Below are 14,912 nucleotides of genomic sequence, written 5' to 3' on the forward strand. Positions count from 1 at the left end.
ATTCAATGGACTGATTGCAATCTTCTCAGCCCAGCTGTATTAAATACACTTTGGAATGGCAAACGTTACATGTGCCTGTTTTTAATGTGAGATGAGGTTAAAAGCTCTATAAGCACAGAAATCTGGGTCTTTTGTTCAAAGGTTAAGACCCTTGCTTGGGGTGTGCTTGGTTGCTGGTTTGTGCCCGGCATCTAATAGTCAATCACTGAGGTTAAACAGGAAATAATGTTGTGTGATGCACGTCCATTACGTATTCTGACCATTGTGCATAGTGGTTAAGATGCTCGCTTAAAGTGAGTAGGGTTGCTGGTTCGTGACCAGCCTCCACCCTGGGATGTACTAATAGCAGGTATTAAATTACAAACTGCACTGATCATCCAAGACATGCTAGTATGGTGCTTGGCCATACTGGCCCATATGAATGAGTTGCTAATCGTTGAAAATGTACTAAAAAATGAATTAGCACATCATTGCGTGATCTTTCGAAAATCTGTGTGTGCGCTAGTTTTTCTGAAAATCAACTTTTTTTTTTGCGAGAGCTGATCATTCAAATAATGCATTAACTATTTGTTGTACAAGTCAAGCTTTATTGCTTTTACAGAAACGGGTTGCATGCACACTTCTTTATTTAATTAGGGTCTTTTTAAATTGATTTAATTAGGGTATTTTTAAATGTAATTCCATGACTGGAGCTGTTTAAATGGTAAGTGCTTTAGTTGGATGCGACTGGGTTCCCTGTTCTACTGGTGAAGCAGGGGGCTATCAATAAATCCTGGTATGATGGCAGGTAATCTTTAAACCCAGGCAAGCTAAAAACAAATCTGTCCAGAAGAAGTAGGCTGAGGGTTGATTTTCTTTGTTAGGACGAGCGAGGTGCATTTTCCACTCAATGGGTATTAAAGAGGAAAGTGTTCATCAAATCTTCAGCAGCTTTCACTGCTCTCTTGCCTTGCTACAGCGCAGCAAACAGCTTTTAATTGTCACTAAAAACACAAAGCCAGATGACCCGAATAAACAAAAAGACTACTGAGGTTCTGCTTATAAAAGTCACAGTGATTACCCTACTTGGATAACAGAAAAATAAAATGAAAATGACTTTTGTTCCAGCACTGCAAATATATTAAACATACCTTTGAGAGCAAATTCATAAATAAAAGGACTCTGACGATCAATCTTTCTGGATAAGTGAATTACTCAAATTATAGGTCACTCTCCATTATTAACTGGTATTCATGTTTATTTAAAAAAACAACAACATCAACAACAAAAAAACACAACAACCAAAAAACAAACAAACGGGTAACTGGAATTCTAGCTCAAAATGAAAAAGAAAAAGATTTGGAACAGCAGTTGGGATTGAAGTCGCATTCCAGTAAAACAAAACGGAGCACAAACACTTCATCAGGCGGAGCCGGCCACTGTGAAATCTAATTTGCACTCAGCATGAAAAATAAGTTAGTACTAGACCTCCTGGAAGCAAACTGTAAATTGTGTTTTTTTTAATTTGCTGGAGACCGCGCAGATGAAACTGTTAATTGTATATGCCTAAAGGTAAATTCAGAGTGTTTAATTGTATATGCCTAAAGGTAAATTCAGAGTGTTTATGTCTTGTAACGGAAGCTGACAATCTTACCAATCTTACTTTGTTTGCAAAGTGAATTTATCTGACAACACCCCTTCTCACCTTTTTCTTGTAGGTTTTTTTTTCTTCGGTACCTTAGTTATACTGTCCATTTGGGAAACTTGCTTGTTTGGCTGTGTTTCTAACATAAAATCATGACACCAAACTATAATACACAAAAAGTACCACCGAAAATATCATCGCTCCTTCCCTGAAAAAAAAAAAATCAAATCAAATCAAAAACAATGCATACTGTAAGAAAGGGAACCATCGTTGGAGCCCTGATGCAGTCCCATAAGTGAACTGTTACAAATACTGAAGACGAGGATGAACCCTGAGCTTGCTAGCCCAGAACTTGTTGCACCTTTTTGTTTCAAGCTTCCGATTCTTTCCACCCGATATAAAGCTCTGACAGATCATGCCATACCTGTTGAGCAGTCAGTCCCGGTCCAGCTGGGCTTGCAGCTGCAGCTGCCTTTGTCCGGCAGGTAGGTCCCTCGTCCCGAGCACTGCTCCTGACAGGCAGGGAGAGCGCTGTCACACCGAGCCCCTGCCCATCCAGAGGAGCAGTGACACTCGCCCTGCACGCACACCCCGTGGCCAGAGCACAGAGGGTCCAGGCAGTCCTCTGAGGAACAAACAATACCAGCGCTTACATTACAACTATTATTTTATTGAACTATCGTTTAAAATAATGCAGTTGAAGAGAAAATGGAATATCACGGCAACAATGGGCCCCATTTACAAAGCTTTACATTTAAGACATTTTTTAATTTTTTTTTGTCAAAGTCTGTTTTATTGAAACTGTTCCAGACTCCTGTAAAAGAGGCATAGCAAACAAACGTTTACTTAATGTGTAAATCAGAAAAGGGTTAGGGGTTAGGTTTAGAGTTAGGATCAAGATTAGGGTTATATCGTGCAAAAAAAAAATCATTAAGTACATTGTAACTATGCATAATAACACTAATCATGTGCCACTACACATGGATTTACTAAGTAACTACTATGTAAATACACAGCAAATAGAGGACAATGTAAACTGTTACCACCAGATTTCTGAAACCACTTTAAATTGGGACACTGAGTCTGATGACAGCAGGTATTGTATCAGGAGACACTGGGTGTCATATCAAACTGCGGATGGCTCCTTGAGTGGTTATAATCTTTATTACATTTAAGAGCTCAGGAGGATTTGAAAGGCACTGGATTCAGAGTTAGTAAGGAGCTGGTCTGAGAACACCAGCCAGCCTAACAGCCCTGGCACGCTTGAGTTCTTACGGGTCACGCATGAATTGTTCAGTTAACATTCTCCATTCTGTATGGTCCATAGCAACCAAGGGTCACAACTGGCTGTTTGTGGAGCAAATGGGTTTTTGTTTTTATTGGAACATCTAACACCAAATGAACTCACATGAAGATGGATTTTCCTCCTTTGAGATTTTTCTTCTCCCGATTTGAAAGAGTAAATGGCTTTTCTAACCCCCTTTATATGGTCATTTCTGCAGGTTGCATGCCAGCTGGACGTTATATCTTGCAGAACATCTGCTAGTGTGGAATATCGGTGTGATATGGCTGCAAATTGACATGGTAAATGCACCTTTTGCTTTTAGCTCTGTTATTGAGATGTTTGGTTCTGGGATTGCCTCAGCTGGTTCAGATCCAAACAGTAAATAGCAACAGATGGATTCAGTTGAGGGGAACGACAGCCTTATCAGATATAGTGTCAGGAAAGACAGAGAGGTGCTCAGTGACGATGAGTGACCTATATTAGCTGTCTGTTAAAAGCTATTTCCACTGAGTAAAGATTTTCTACTGTGCAGTACGCTAGAGCCAGCGATCCCGTGTAAAGGGTCAATACCAAGCAGTCTCCGTTCCTGTCATTAAGGAAAAGCAAATAAAGAACCACCACATGAAAAGCAAAGCGCACCTTGCTCACAGCTGTTTCCTTTATAGCCAGGGATGCATATACAGACTCCATTGATGCAGCTTCCGTGGTCATCACAGGTGGGGTCGATGCACTGGTCCTCGGGGATGTCACACTCTGGCCCCTTCCAGTCCGAGTGACACACGCAATGGCCTTTCTCATATTCCCCGTTCCCACTGCACAGCACCGGACAGGAGTCTGAAAACAACAGTGACCCTTTTTTTTAAAAGAAAGAAACAATGTAATGGCATTAATAACGACAACAAATAGAGCCGGAGCAGACCTAGCCCTACTGCAGTGTGCTTTCAACAGGTCGCTCCATGAAATTCAGTTCACTCCCGTAGCATTTCAATTTGTTCAAGTGTCATTTCAGCTGAGCTCCAATAAGAGCAACTAGCTCACCGATTCTCTTGGATGCCTTTTGGTTATTGCTGGAAAGTACCATGAAAATTGAAATTTTATTAAACTTAAAAAGTGTTTTTTGCTCGCACACCAAACGCAGCTCTCAGCTGTCAATTTCCATGCACCATTAAGTGTAATATACATAAAGTAATACAGTGAAACCAAATTCACAAAACCTGCAAGGATGAACCGCAGACACCTCTGAATTTAGCATGCCTGCTGATTCAAGACTGACTGCCAGAGATGGTGTTGAATTATAAAGGGATCTTTCTCTACAGCATCCCAATAACAGGCATCCAAAGAACACATTTTCCAAATCATCTTACAGTGCAGCTTTCTCTTTTTGAATCACGATTGCTTTTAAAATTCCAGCACATATGGAGGGGTTACCCAGAAGAGCAAACAAACTAATTGAAAGAAGTAGAGATTTACTACAAATGGCTCTTAGAGATGGATACTGCTATGCACATAATTAGACAGAAAGAGGGCTTTAATTACTCTCCTGGTGGAGTTGCCATTTCTGCTGGAATACCTACTGCACATGTCATTTACAGTGAAATAAAAGAATGCCGTATTATAGCGCTGCCCCTGTATAGCAAATGTTTTTTATTAATATTTTTTTGTGAACATAGGTTAATTTAAGCTTCTTAATTGTTCTGTAAAAGTGGAGCTTTGATAAAGTAGGTGCATTATCCTTTATCGGGCACAACAAGATTCAATGCACTTATTTCAGATGGCTGATGATGATTGGGAGTACCCAAGTGGCTCCAGCCTCACGCCAGCAGCTCAGACCTTCCCTCCACTCAATGCCTCTTGGTCCCTAAGACCTGACAAGGTCTCAGTGACTTTTCTGTGATTTTGCTTTACAAGACAGACTCCTTGAGGAGGAATTAATGGCCCTACAATCTCTCGCAATGTCAGCAAAACCAATTCTATCCCTGATGATAGTCTCCACAACATGCCCTTGCAGACATGCACATCATGCTCAGTAACAGTCAGATTGCCTCAGCTACAGAGATTCACCATTCAAGGTACAAGGTGCGGTATCAAAGAGAAAGTCCTGAACAGTACAGAAGTATAAGGGAATGAGTCTCTGGCAATGTGTCTACTGAACCCAGAGCCATTTAAAAGTCAGGAGAATGCTCTAGATGAAGAAAAAAAATCTAATTAACTGCAATGTGCGTGAAAAGTCTAAATTAATGGGGGAATTTTTATCAGCCAGGTCCTGATGAATTTACGATTTAGGAGCTGTTTGTCAATCATCACACACAAGGATTGCAATGGTGCATGGAAGCAGGAACTGATTAAGTAAGTTTGACAGGGAATGGTTCAAGACCATGGACAATAACACTCAAATGCCCCAGTATGACCCACTGTAGCAGTCCTAGACTTGTTGCCCACAGTCCACAAACCATGTTCCACCCACAGGGAATAGACAAGTAACATCATGTGCCCTGCATGTTTCTGTTCAGCATTTACACAAATGAAAAACTGTACCTCTTGCACAGTCAGGCCCAAGGAATCCCGGGAAGCAATGACAGTGTCCGGAGAAGCACTCTCCATTCCCATTGCAGTTTGTTGAGCAATCATCCATGGTTTCTAAACACATAAAGTGTATACTTAGTAATAGCTGGTCGGTAGAAATTCAATATTTCTTGATGAAGTTGTTCCATTGTTCCTGTGTGCAGACAGTAATTTATTTTGATTGTGATGTTTTCTTTTCTTTCTTTTTTATCGCTTGCCAACAGGAAACAAACAGCAGTTTACTTTGATCATCAGTCCAGTATTTCTCTACTGAGTTCTCCCTGGCAGGAAAGCCCCATTACAGGAAGCTTGTAATACTACAGTAGTGTACTGAAATGGCCTCCACTTTAAAAAAAAATAAGGAATGGCTTAAATAGGATTTGTCTACAGCTCAGGATACCCTTTGTGTTGCTTGGGCAGCATATATGCTAACTATAGAACTATAGAAAATAATTATACAGATTCACATCTTATACTGGACTTCTAGAAACACATATCATAGGTAATGCAGTCATCTGATTTCTACAAGTATTTGCACAAAGTATCTTTCTCTATCTTGTCAGAGTGCTTTACTTTACATGTCTGTGTGTCAGTGGCAGAATGATAATGTCTGAGAAGCCTATAGAAAATAGTACTGGAACTGCATTCCAGCACGCTCCGTCCTGACCACACCCCTGTATATAACTGTGTAATTGCATTGTAATGACTGTATAACTACCAATGGTTTCAGTTTGTACATGATAACCAATATATGTTTAATTATTAATAATAATAATAATAATAATAATTTATTTCTTAGCAGACGCTCTTATCCAGGGCGACTTACAAGATATCACATTATTTTTACATACAATTACCCATTTATACATTTGGGTTTTTACTGGAGCAATCTAGGTAAAGTACCTTGCTCAAGGGTACAGCAGCAGTGTCCCCACCGGGGATTGAACCCATGACCCTCCGGTCAAGAGTCCAGAGCCCTAACCACTACTCCACACTGCTGCCTAATTACATGGAACTGGCCAATACCATGATACCATTACCTTGTAATTTAAATCAGGCAAAACGATTTTATTCACAAAGCTATTTCCATGCAATTATTTGAGCAGGCTCCATCTGTAGTTGCATAGTTATTGCAATGTAATTACTCGAAAACGTTTAACAAGATGACTGTGCTCAACACAATGCAGATGCATTAAAATCTTAATATTAAATCTTAGTACGTATGTATCTTCTGTGCTGCATTTCAGCTTGTTATCAATGTATGTGCTTTCTTGTCCTCCCTATCAATCACGTTGGAGAAGAAAAGGCGAACGATAAAAGATAAAAACGCGCAAGCTTTCAGACGCTTCTGTCTCTGTGACCTTTTCGCATGCAAAGCTTATCTGTGAAACCCTTGAGAATCCTGCAGCACAGATACATTTGTTTATGAGAGGGCCCCCGCTACACGTACAGTGGACCGAAATTGAGCTAGAACTTTATCGGAAGCAGCTGGGCAATGCTTCAATGAATCTCACACCTTTCTCAACGACATCTGCTTGCAGATGAATAGCCTAAGGTCAGTCAATTAAGGGTGAGGCGCTTTCCTTTTAGCACTTTCACTCAGAGACTGCTTTTCACCTTTGTTTTGAAACCCTGGTGCTGCACTCTAATTAGACACCATGCACAGTAGAACAGATATTGGGAATAAGAAACTTCCCTTAGCTGGCTGCAAGCCCTGATGCACCTGGCAGTGGGGAGGAGGAATTGTGCTATTTTAGACAAAAAAGAAAACATTGTTTGCAAAAATAAATAAATAAATAAACCAGACAAACAAAAACGTCTCATGTGCCAGCACATTTCCAACCTGCCGTAACTTTATAAAATAAGTATAAATCTTACTATACTGGAAAATGTCAGTAATTATCTTTTTTTAATAATATCTCAAAGTATACAATAATGGCTGACCTTGGAAAAGAACTAAAGACTTTTTTCATTAACCCCCAAAAATGTAATTTGCAGGCAAAGATCTCCAGTGATAGACACATTCTCTGCTAAAGAGCAACTTCATTGCAGTGCCACTATCTGTACATGTGTCTAATGGGCCTTTCTTTATTGTACAGCTATTTAGAAATGCATTCCAGGCATTGTGACCCTGCAGTCGAGTTAAAAAGTAAACACAATTTGTTTTCTAAGATCGCTGTGAGCAAACAGAGGAGGTAGTAAATGACCCGTTTATTCATTCTGCATTCCTACGACCTCATTTAAATTGTTTGGCCCGCTGTTCGTTACCTATGGCGGTAGTGAGAACGAAAACTTGCTCCATCTTCTTGCCGTCATTGTAGAACGCGAGGTGCCACGTTCCCAAGTCCATGTACTCTATAAAGCCAGTCTCCTGCAAGGATGTAAGGATCAGATTCCGAGGGGAAAAATAGGAATCTTCGGAACCTTTGGTCTCTTGTTTAATCAGCTGTTTGCCATCCAACAGCTTTACGAAATCAAACTGAAAGAAAAAATATGAATGAATAAATAAATACACCAATAATAAACGAAGTAAACAATCTTACATTATTATTAGCAGGGCAAAGTGTTAATGTTGTTGTAAATCTCTATTTGTAAAACAGGTAGAAATGTACTGCCTTATATAAGTAAGGAGTAAAATCAAGGGGAATGGGTGTAGCCTGGAGTTAGGGAAGTGCAGTAACATCAAAACTTTAACAAATAGCAAAATGTTAACAACAACTGATAGAAAAAAAGGATGAACGCAGAGTATCACAGACCTCATTGGATCATATTCTTTTGATCCATTTAGTGATCAGAGAAGTCAATCATTCACCACCAACTGAAAACACTGGAGGGATTAATACAGAGCTAAAGTGTGGTGGTATTTAGATCTGAGGCTTCAAGGTCATTAAAATAAACCCCGAGGCCTCCTTGTTCATGCTCAAATGCCAACCTCCTGGCAATATCCTCAAATGAATCAGTTAATTACAATTACGGCCAGTCTCACCATGTGCAGATGTAACAAGATGAATAAAAAAACAAACTGCCTTGCATCATAAATCAGTGGGAAATGCAGGGCAGTGACTCTCGTGTTAGCCTGGGGGACCTGAAGGAACTGTATCAGCGGTGATGCAGTATTACTATTTCTGGTCAAGAGGAACAGATGTCTGTCTGCAACCAAGCACCCCAGGAGCTGCTCCAATGCACATTCACCAATGTCAAAGACCAGGCTGACACACATACACGCACACGCGATCTCGGTGTACAAATCAAAGGGAATTAGAATAAAATTAGTAGGAAGGGTTGGTTCTGCCAGGCAATATGGACCCCCGCCCCCCGCCCCCGCTGCCAATAGATTTTAGGCACTACCATTAACCTGAAGCAAATGAGCTTTAAATACCAGACCCAGTTATTTTCATTCTGTGAAAGTTGCATGTTCTATCTCATCAGCTGATCAATTGGGGTTGGGGTTGGGGATAGGGATAGGGATAGGGGTTGGGGTCGGGGTTGGGTATAGGGATAGGGATAGGGGTTGGGGTTAGGGATAGGGGTTGGGGTTGGGGATAGGGGTTGGGGTTGGGGATAGGGGTTTGGGTTGGGGATAGGGGTTGGGGTTCTTGCAGATACCTGAGTGTGTGTAGGAGGGATGTTTCTCCTGCCGTAGATCCCTAGCAAAGAATCCCTGGCCAGGGAGATGTTGAATTTCAGGTACATCGGGTGGTGGATGGTTACATGAAAGCGCCAGAAGAGACCAGGAGGGATGGTCTGCATCACCTGTGTTCCGATATCCACTTCCCCTCTGTCTATCGCCCTGCCTCTCTGAAACACTGTCTTTCCTGAGCAAGAACAGAATGACCAGTTCAAGTGTTAGCACTGCAGTCAATACACAAAGCACCCCCCCCCTACTCATTCCCATCCAGTTTGTCAATCAAAACCTTTATTTATCCAGATGAGTCAATGGAGCACAAAACCACAGCAAACAGCATAAAACACAGCTGCAGCTGGGCTAGGGTAGGCTATTTCATTTTTATAAAAAATATAGTAATTTCCCCACCTCCTGACTGATAATTCCACACGTTGCTCAAACATCTATGTATCTGGTAAAAATATAAAATGGGTATGTTAACAGAGCTTAGGCTCAAGGTGTAAGGAATGGAGATACAGCTGTTTCGTCTCTCTCTCCTCAAACCTTACCCTGATAGGTGCAGATAACAAGTTTAATGATTTTCCAAAGAACTTGCCCAAGGAAGACTATAAATAGCAGGTCACTATAATTAAGAGAATTCAATTAAAAGGTTTTTGAGCAATTCCTAATAAGATTTTAGACATTAGCCCCCTTTTAAATTGTTCAGTTAAAGTCAGATAAGGTTGTGTGCAGATAGCCTAAGGCCCATCTTACATTTTTAACCTTTTTTTTTCAGAGACACAAAAGCAGTCCTGCTGAGAAACAATCAATGATTAGTGGTCAAGGTCAGATGATGTTCTCTATAGTTTATACCTGCAGAAAGAAGTCTACTTCATCACCTCAACACAGTAGTACTGAAACAAGATTTAGTTATAAAACTGGACAAACGTTGACAAGTTTGTCTTTATTTGTCAGTAACACAGAAGACTTCCTGACCTTCATTATGCAGTATTCATTTAAATGTATTATCTTCTGGATGAAGTGCATCATTATACTGCAAAGTCTTTTTGTTCATTTTTGTCACGCACTAAAATTTGTTTTGACGAAACAGGCCATCAAAGTTGCAGATAATTACAGATAATTCTCCACTCTCACTACTCGGACAATTATAAAAGCTTACTGAGCTTGTCCATCCATTTGTTAGTGTTATGTAAACGGCATTACATTTCAAAAAGACTGTCGGTCCTCCTTTTTGTCCTGGAGGAATGTATTTTACTGTACACTTTGAAGTCTGCAGCGGGTAATAAACATGTCACAGTGAGCTCTTTGACATAGTGTTCACCACCAAGGCTGACACCGCTGATCACAGCGATAGACCCGGCCCTGACAGAGTAAGGATCCCACTAGCCCCCCTGAAAGCACCTAAAACTAGAGACGTGACTGTGACAATCAGGAGTCGAGATGAGCCCTGCACAGCACCTGCAGAAATAGAGATGAAGGTCGCAGATACGTACAGCCAGATGTCTCGGGATATACAACCCCAGCACCAGAAAGGGCAACCTGCTCTTTCTTATCTATAGCAGCGACCGTCTCCTACACTTCAGTGCACACCCGTGAAACTAGTCTTGCCACCATCTCCAAAATCTGCCTCAATCATATGTTGGTCAAGCTTTTAGCTACTGTGCCCCAAGGCACTATGGAACAGTATTCTCAGAGATACAGGTAACTCAGTTTGGAATTTCAAATCGCATTACCGGCTTGCTCTGTCAATACTGTAACAGCATATTGAGAGGCTCTCTATAGAGACGGTTGTATTAGTGTTAATCTTCATAAAGTACCCAGTTTTTAGTGGGACAGGATGTCAGTGATATAAAAAAGGTGTAACACTTTATATTAAGCGTCTCACATGTGTCTCATTTAATATCACATAACAGCACATCTGGTTACATGGTAATTACATTGTAAATACACTGCCACATATATAAATACATTTGCAACTGCCTAAAGTGTGTTTTGTAATTAAAAAAGTACTGGCATTGTACAGAACTAAATGTGAAATCGCTGTGTTATTACAGTGTAATCAAGCACATTAAAGAGACACCATGTAAAGCTTTAGCTTAACTGTACACGCCCACGTACCCCCTTTGGTTATTAGAGGAAGATTCTCCAGAGCCGTCAATTCTCAGTACTGCTAGGCTAGGATGTGTCTTGCTCTCTGCTCATTGATTGAAATAGCACTGCAACATTTAAGTCAATGGTGTGTTACTAGTAGAATGCCACAAGCTCACTGTCACATAGACAACATTTCAAAACGGAAGCTACTGGCAGGCAGTGAGACCTTGACCAGCATCCTGTGTTTTGCCATTTTGGTATTACACTTTGCTTTTAGTATGCCTCGTACATTTATTTAGCATTCTGCAACGAGGGGCGGTGGGAAACTGGTCAGAGTTAATCAACCTGCGGTGTGCTTTTCTGCAAAGTGATTAAAATGCTGTCTCTTCATCTGCTTTAATTAACTGCCTACAGTGCTGATCATCATTAATTCGCATTCCCAGCCAACATCAAATAAAACCATCTGGCCGCATCATATTCCCAGCCTTGTGGGCGCAGTGTTTTAAACTGCGTTAACCCCCAGATTACCTGATTTTAATTGGTAAATCAGAGGGACGGATGCGTCAGACATCTGTAATTCTATTCTTTAACAGGACATCTTAAAAGTTTGACACTCAACCATTTAAAGTTTGAAGCACTGGGACTCATAATGGCAACCAACAAAGATGTCAAGTTCTTGGATATGGATAAAGGAGAACACAGGGGATTTTAATTAGTTTTAAGTTTTTGGTTCATCGTTAGGATAAGCAGTGTCATGTGGGTTCTGCTGATTATGTTTTGTCTTATATATTCTAAATATTTTAAAAGTATACTACTGTTGGTGTATTTAACCCTGCAGCAGCTCCTGGCTGGTGGAAAACTTCCATTTGATGTCACATCTGTTTTTTTATTTAAGTCACACAAACACAGCTCTCCTTGGGCATTAAATAAAACATGCACATAATCACGTCTATCATAAGTGACACCTTTCACTTCGGTTCTCAATAGAAACTGGATGTGTTTGACAATATGTATTGACACGTTTTTAGGCACGTTTTTATTCCTAAGACATACCTAAGCAGTCTATCTAACACAGGGCGAGATCTGAGCTGATCAGTGGCTAGTTGCATAAAACACCTGAAGAACAGCACTTAAGGATACATGTAAGGTATGTGCATTGTGTTATTCCAGCTCCGAGCCCTGCTGGTCTTTGTGCCACCTGCCTCCTCCTCTGGTCTGCATGGAGCAGGAGGCAGAGCGTGAGAACACAGGGTTATAACCTTACCTCCTCTTCCACTCCGGTCAGGCTTGTCTGGACCTGGTCCACCAATGGGAGAGAACGTGGTTTCCATGGTTTCAGCTCCCTTGCCCTCTTTACTCATGCCGTTCTCGTACAGAGGTGTTTCTACTGGCTGCAGCTGCCATGTTAGGCCAAACAAGTGCACTGCTGTAAAACAAACAGGTAGTCATATTCCTAGAGCTTCACAGAGACAACAGTACAGTCAACTGATAGGCGTGTACACACCACCCCCCACCTGCTGGGGAGGCAGGTTATTGCAAGAACTGAAGCCTATGAAGTCTTTTACATGAATGTTAAATATTAACCTTCGATTTCTATACGTTTTCTTAAACATCTCACATTGTTTTTGCTGCCCGATTATAAAGTCACAGCATGACAGTAGTGGTCAATTAAGGAGGATTTGGGAAGTAAAGCTAGAGGGCATGCAGAGACCATGTTGCACATTCTTACCTGCATCATTAATGATGATGTTCATCAGACTGCTACTGAGCCGTTAGACATTTGAACATTTGAAAAAAAGACTGTTCTCTAAGTGTTTGTGTACCAAACCCAATGTTTACATGTGCGATTCACAAACTGTTTCCTTTTTTTAATTTTTTTTTTTACTGCTCTGGCCTAATTAATCTAAGGAGGAAATATGGGTTTGGCAACTTTTTCCACTAGGACAGAGAAGCTATATCTTCATACCACCTCGTCTACATTGCTTTCTATTTGACCTTCAGGTGAACAATGTAAATAGGGGGCGGAACAGTGTTCTCTTTAATCTATAAGCCTAATAATGAATTCTGGGGCAATAATGAGCTGGTGGCCCTGCAGGAAGACGCAGATTCAAACTTCCTGGTGATTAGCAAACGCTGTTCTTCAAACAAACATCTCCATAACAGCCATAGTAACCTGTGTAGCACTTGGATATGCAGATCAGAACAATTCACTTCCCACAACATCAAAGTGCCTTTAATCCTTCTTCCAGTTATACACCCTATAAAAAGTAGACAAGGCATATTTTTCACATTATTCCTGCTTAAAAACACAGGACCCCCCCCCCCCCCCCCCAATCATTTCATGTACAGTACAGCGCTTAATTAAACTCATGGTTGCTCAAACCAATTTTCATTAGAGTAACATACTTCAGCAGTAAATTAATTAGAGCTATCTGCTTTCAAAAATGCACAACAATATCATAATTAGGCATCTCTGAATTATTATTATTATTTTTTTACTTTAATGCAAACACTTTTCATCACCCTCAGCATGGCCTCACTAATAGGGGTCAGGTTTTGGTCACAAATTAAATCAGATGCTGGCGGATAAAAACTTCTGTAATCAGTGTTCTGTTTTGCATGATTGTTTGTACTTAGTTCTAAAACAAAACAAAAAGTCATACTAAAACGATTTGCTATCATGCAGTAAAATAAAAAAAAATAATATATATATATATATATATATATATATATATTATATATATATATATATATATATATATATATATATATATATATATATATATATATCTTTTAGATAACTCAAGCACCGTGCAGCCAAAGCAAGACTATATCGGATGTTGTTTTTATTGTTACAAGAAGTGAATGCATATCTGCTGAATGGGATAGGTTTGCTCCTAACACATCTTTTCACTCTAGATTTTTTCTCCCTCATTCTTTAAGTAGGCAGAAATATAAATCACACTTTCACACTTGGAAAGTGGGTTTTGCTTTAACTGGATTACATTTTTTTTTGTTTTAGCACCGCGGTAAGTGGCTGTGAAATATATATTTTTGGTGTTATATTATTTTGCTGCACTTCTAAAAATACTTCTCAACACATGTATGAAAGCCTGATGAAGGCTTTGAAATAAACAGGCTTCTTCCCAGCTGTTTACAACAGATCTATATGACAACAAAACTATATTAGACTTTCAAATATACTGCTGTTAGCGATTTACAGGGAGATTGAATATATACTGAGGTTACATTACATTGCTGTATATTTCCCTGCAGTCAAAGACAATGGCAGCGCAGGCATTTCTGACTGCACTATTCGAAGCTGGTACTGAAGACAGGGACTGGTTGTTTCAGATACTACAGCTTTGACAGAGCCTTGACAAACAAAAAGCAATGATATCCCCCTGTCCTCCCCCCTAGAGATGTAATTCTTAATTGATTAAAACAAACACGTATTTCTCTGACTTGCAGTGAAGTATTCACCGGGGGGGACTGCATTTCCAGTGACTGAGTCAATATACAGAACATTACTTTTTTATGTGTTGGGTCGATGCCACCGTTGAGCAAGCAGTACAATAGCACTGAAGCTGGGTCGTTAGTTTACACTGCAGTGCACCAGAGTGCTGGAGAGTCACTGTTACATGGCAACACAATGAGACTGCTGGAAGACAGTGTCACTCTCCTTCGCCCAGACTGCTTTGTGCGAGAAAGCAAGAGAACGACAA

The 14,912-nt window shown here is 40.3% G+C and overlaps 1 protein-coding gene across 4 annotated transcripts in view; it reads right to left on the reverse strand.

The window, feature by feature from the left end:
- The window catches only part of LOC117430552 (teneurin-1-like), a 162,407-nt gene that overhangs the window by 50,431 nt on the left and 97,064 nt on the right, over positions 1 to 14,912 (reverse strand). For 2 of the 4 annotated variants that reach the window (XM_059001084.1, XM_059001083.1), the window contains exons 6-11: positions 12,452 to 12,613; positions 9,078 to 9,286; positions 7,740 to 7,950; positions 5,445 to 5,546; positions 3,549 to 3,761; positions 2,049 to 2,249 (exon numbers count right to left, since the gene is read on the reverse strand). In XM_059001084.1, coding sequence (XP_058857067.1) covers positions 2,049 to 2,249; positions 3,549 to 3,761; positions 5,445 to 5,546; positions 7,740 to 7,950; positions 9,078 to 9,286; positions 12,452 to 12,613 — 1,098 coding nt within the window. The remainder of the gene's footprint in view (positions 1 to 2,048; positions 2,250 to 3,548; positions 3,762 to 5,444; positions 5,547 to 7,739; positions 7,951 to 9,077; positions 9,287 to 12,451; positions 12,614 to 14,912) is intronic. The other 2 variants (XM_059001085.1, XM_059001086.1) reach the window with 2 other exon arrangements.

This window comes from Acipenser ruthenus, chromosome 26, assembly GCF_902713425.1.
Source record: "Acipenser ruthenus chromosome 26, fAciRut3.2 maternal haplotype, whole genome shotgun sequence".
Classification (NCBI taxonomy): Eukaryota; Metazoa; Chordata; class Actinopteri; order Acipenseriformes; family Acipenseridae; genus Acipenser; species Acipenser ruthenus.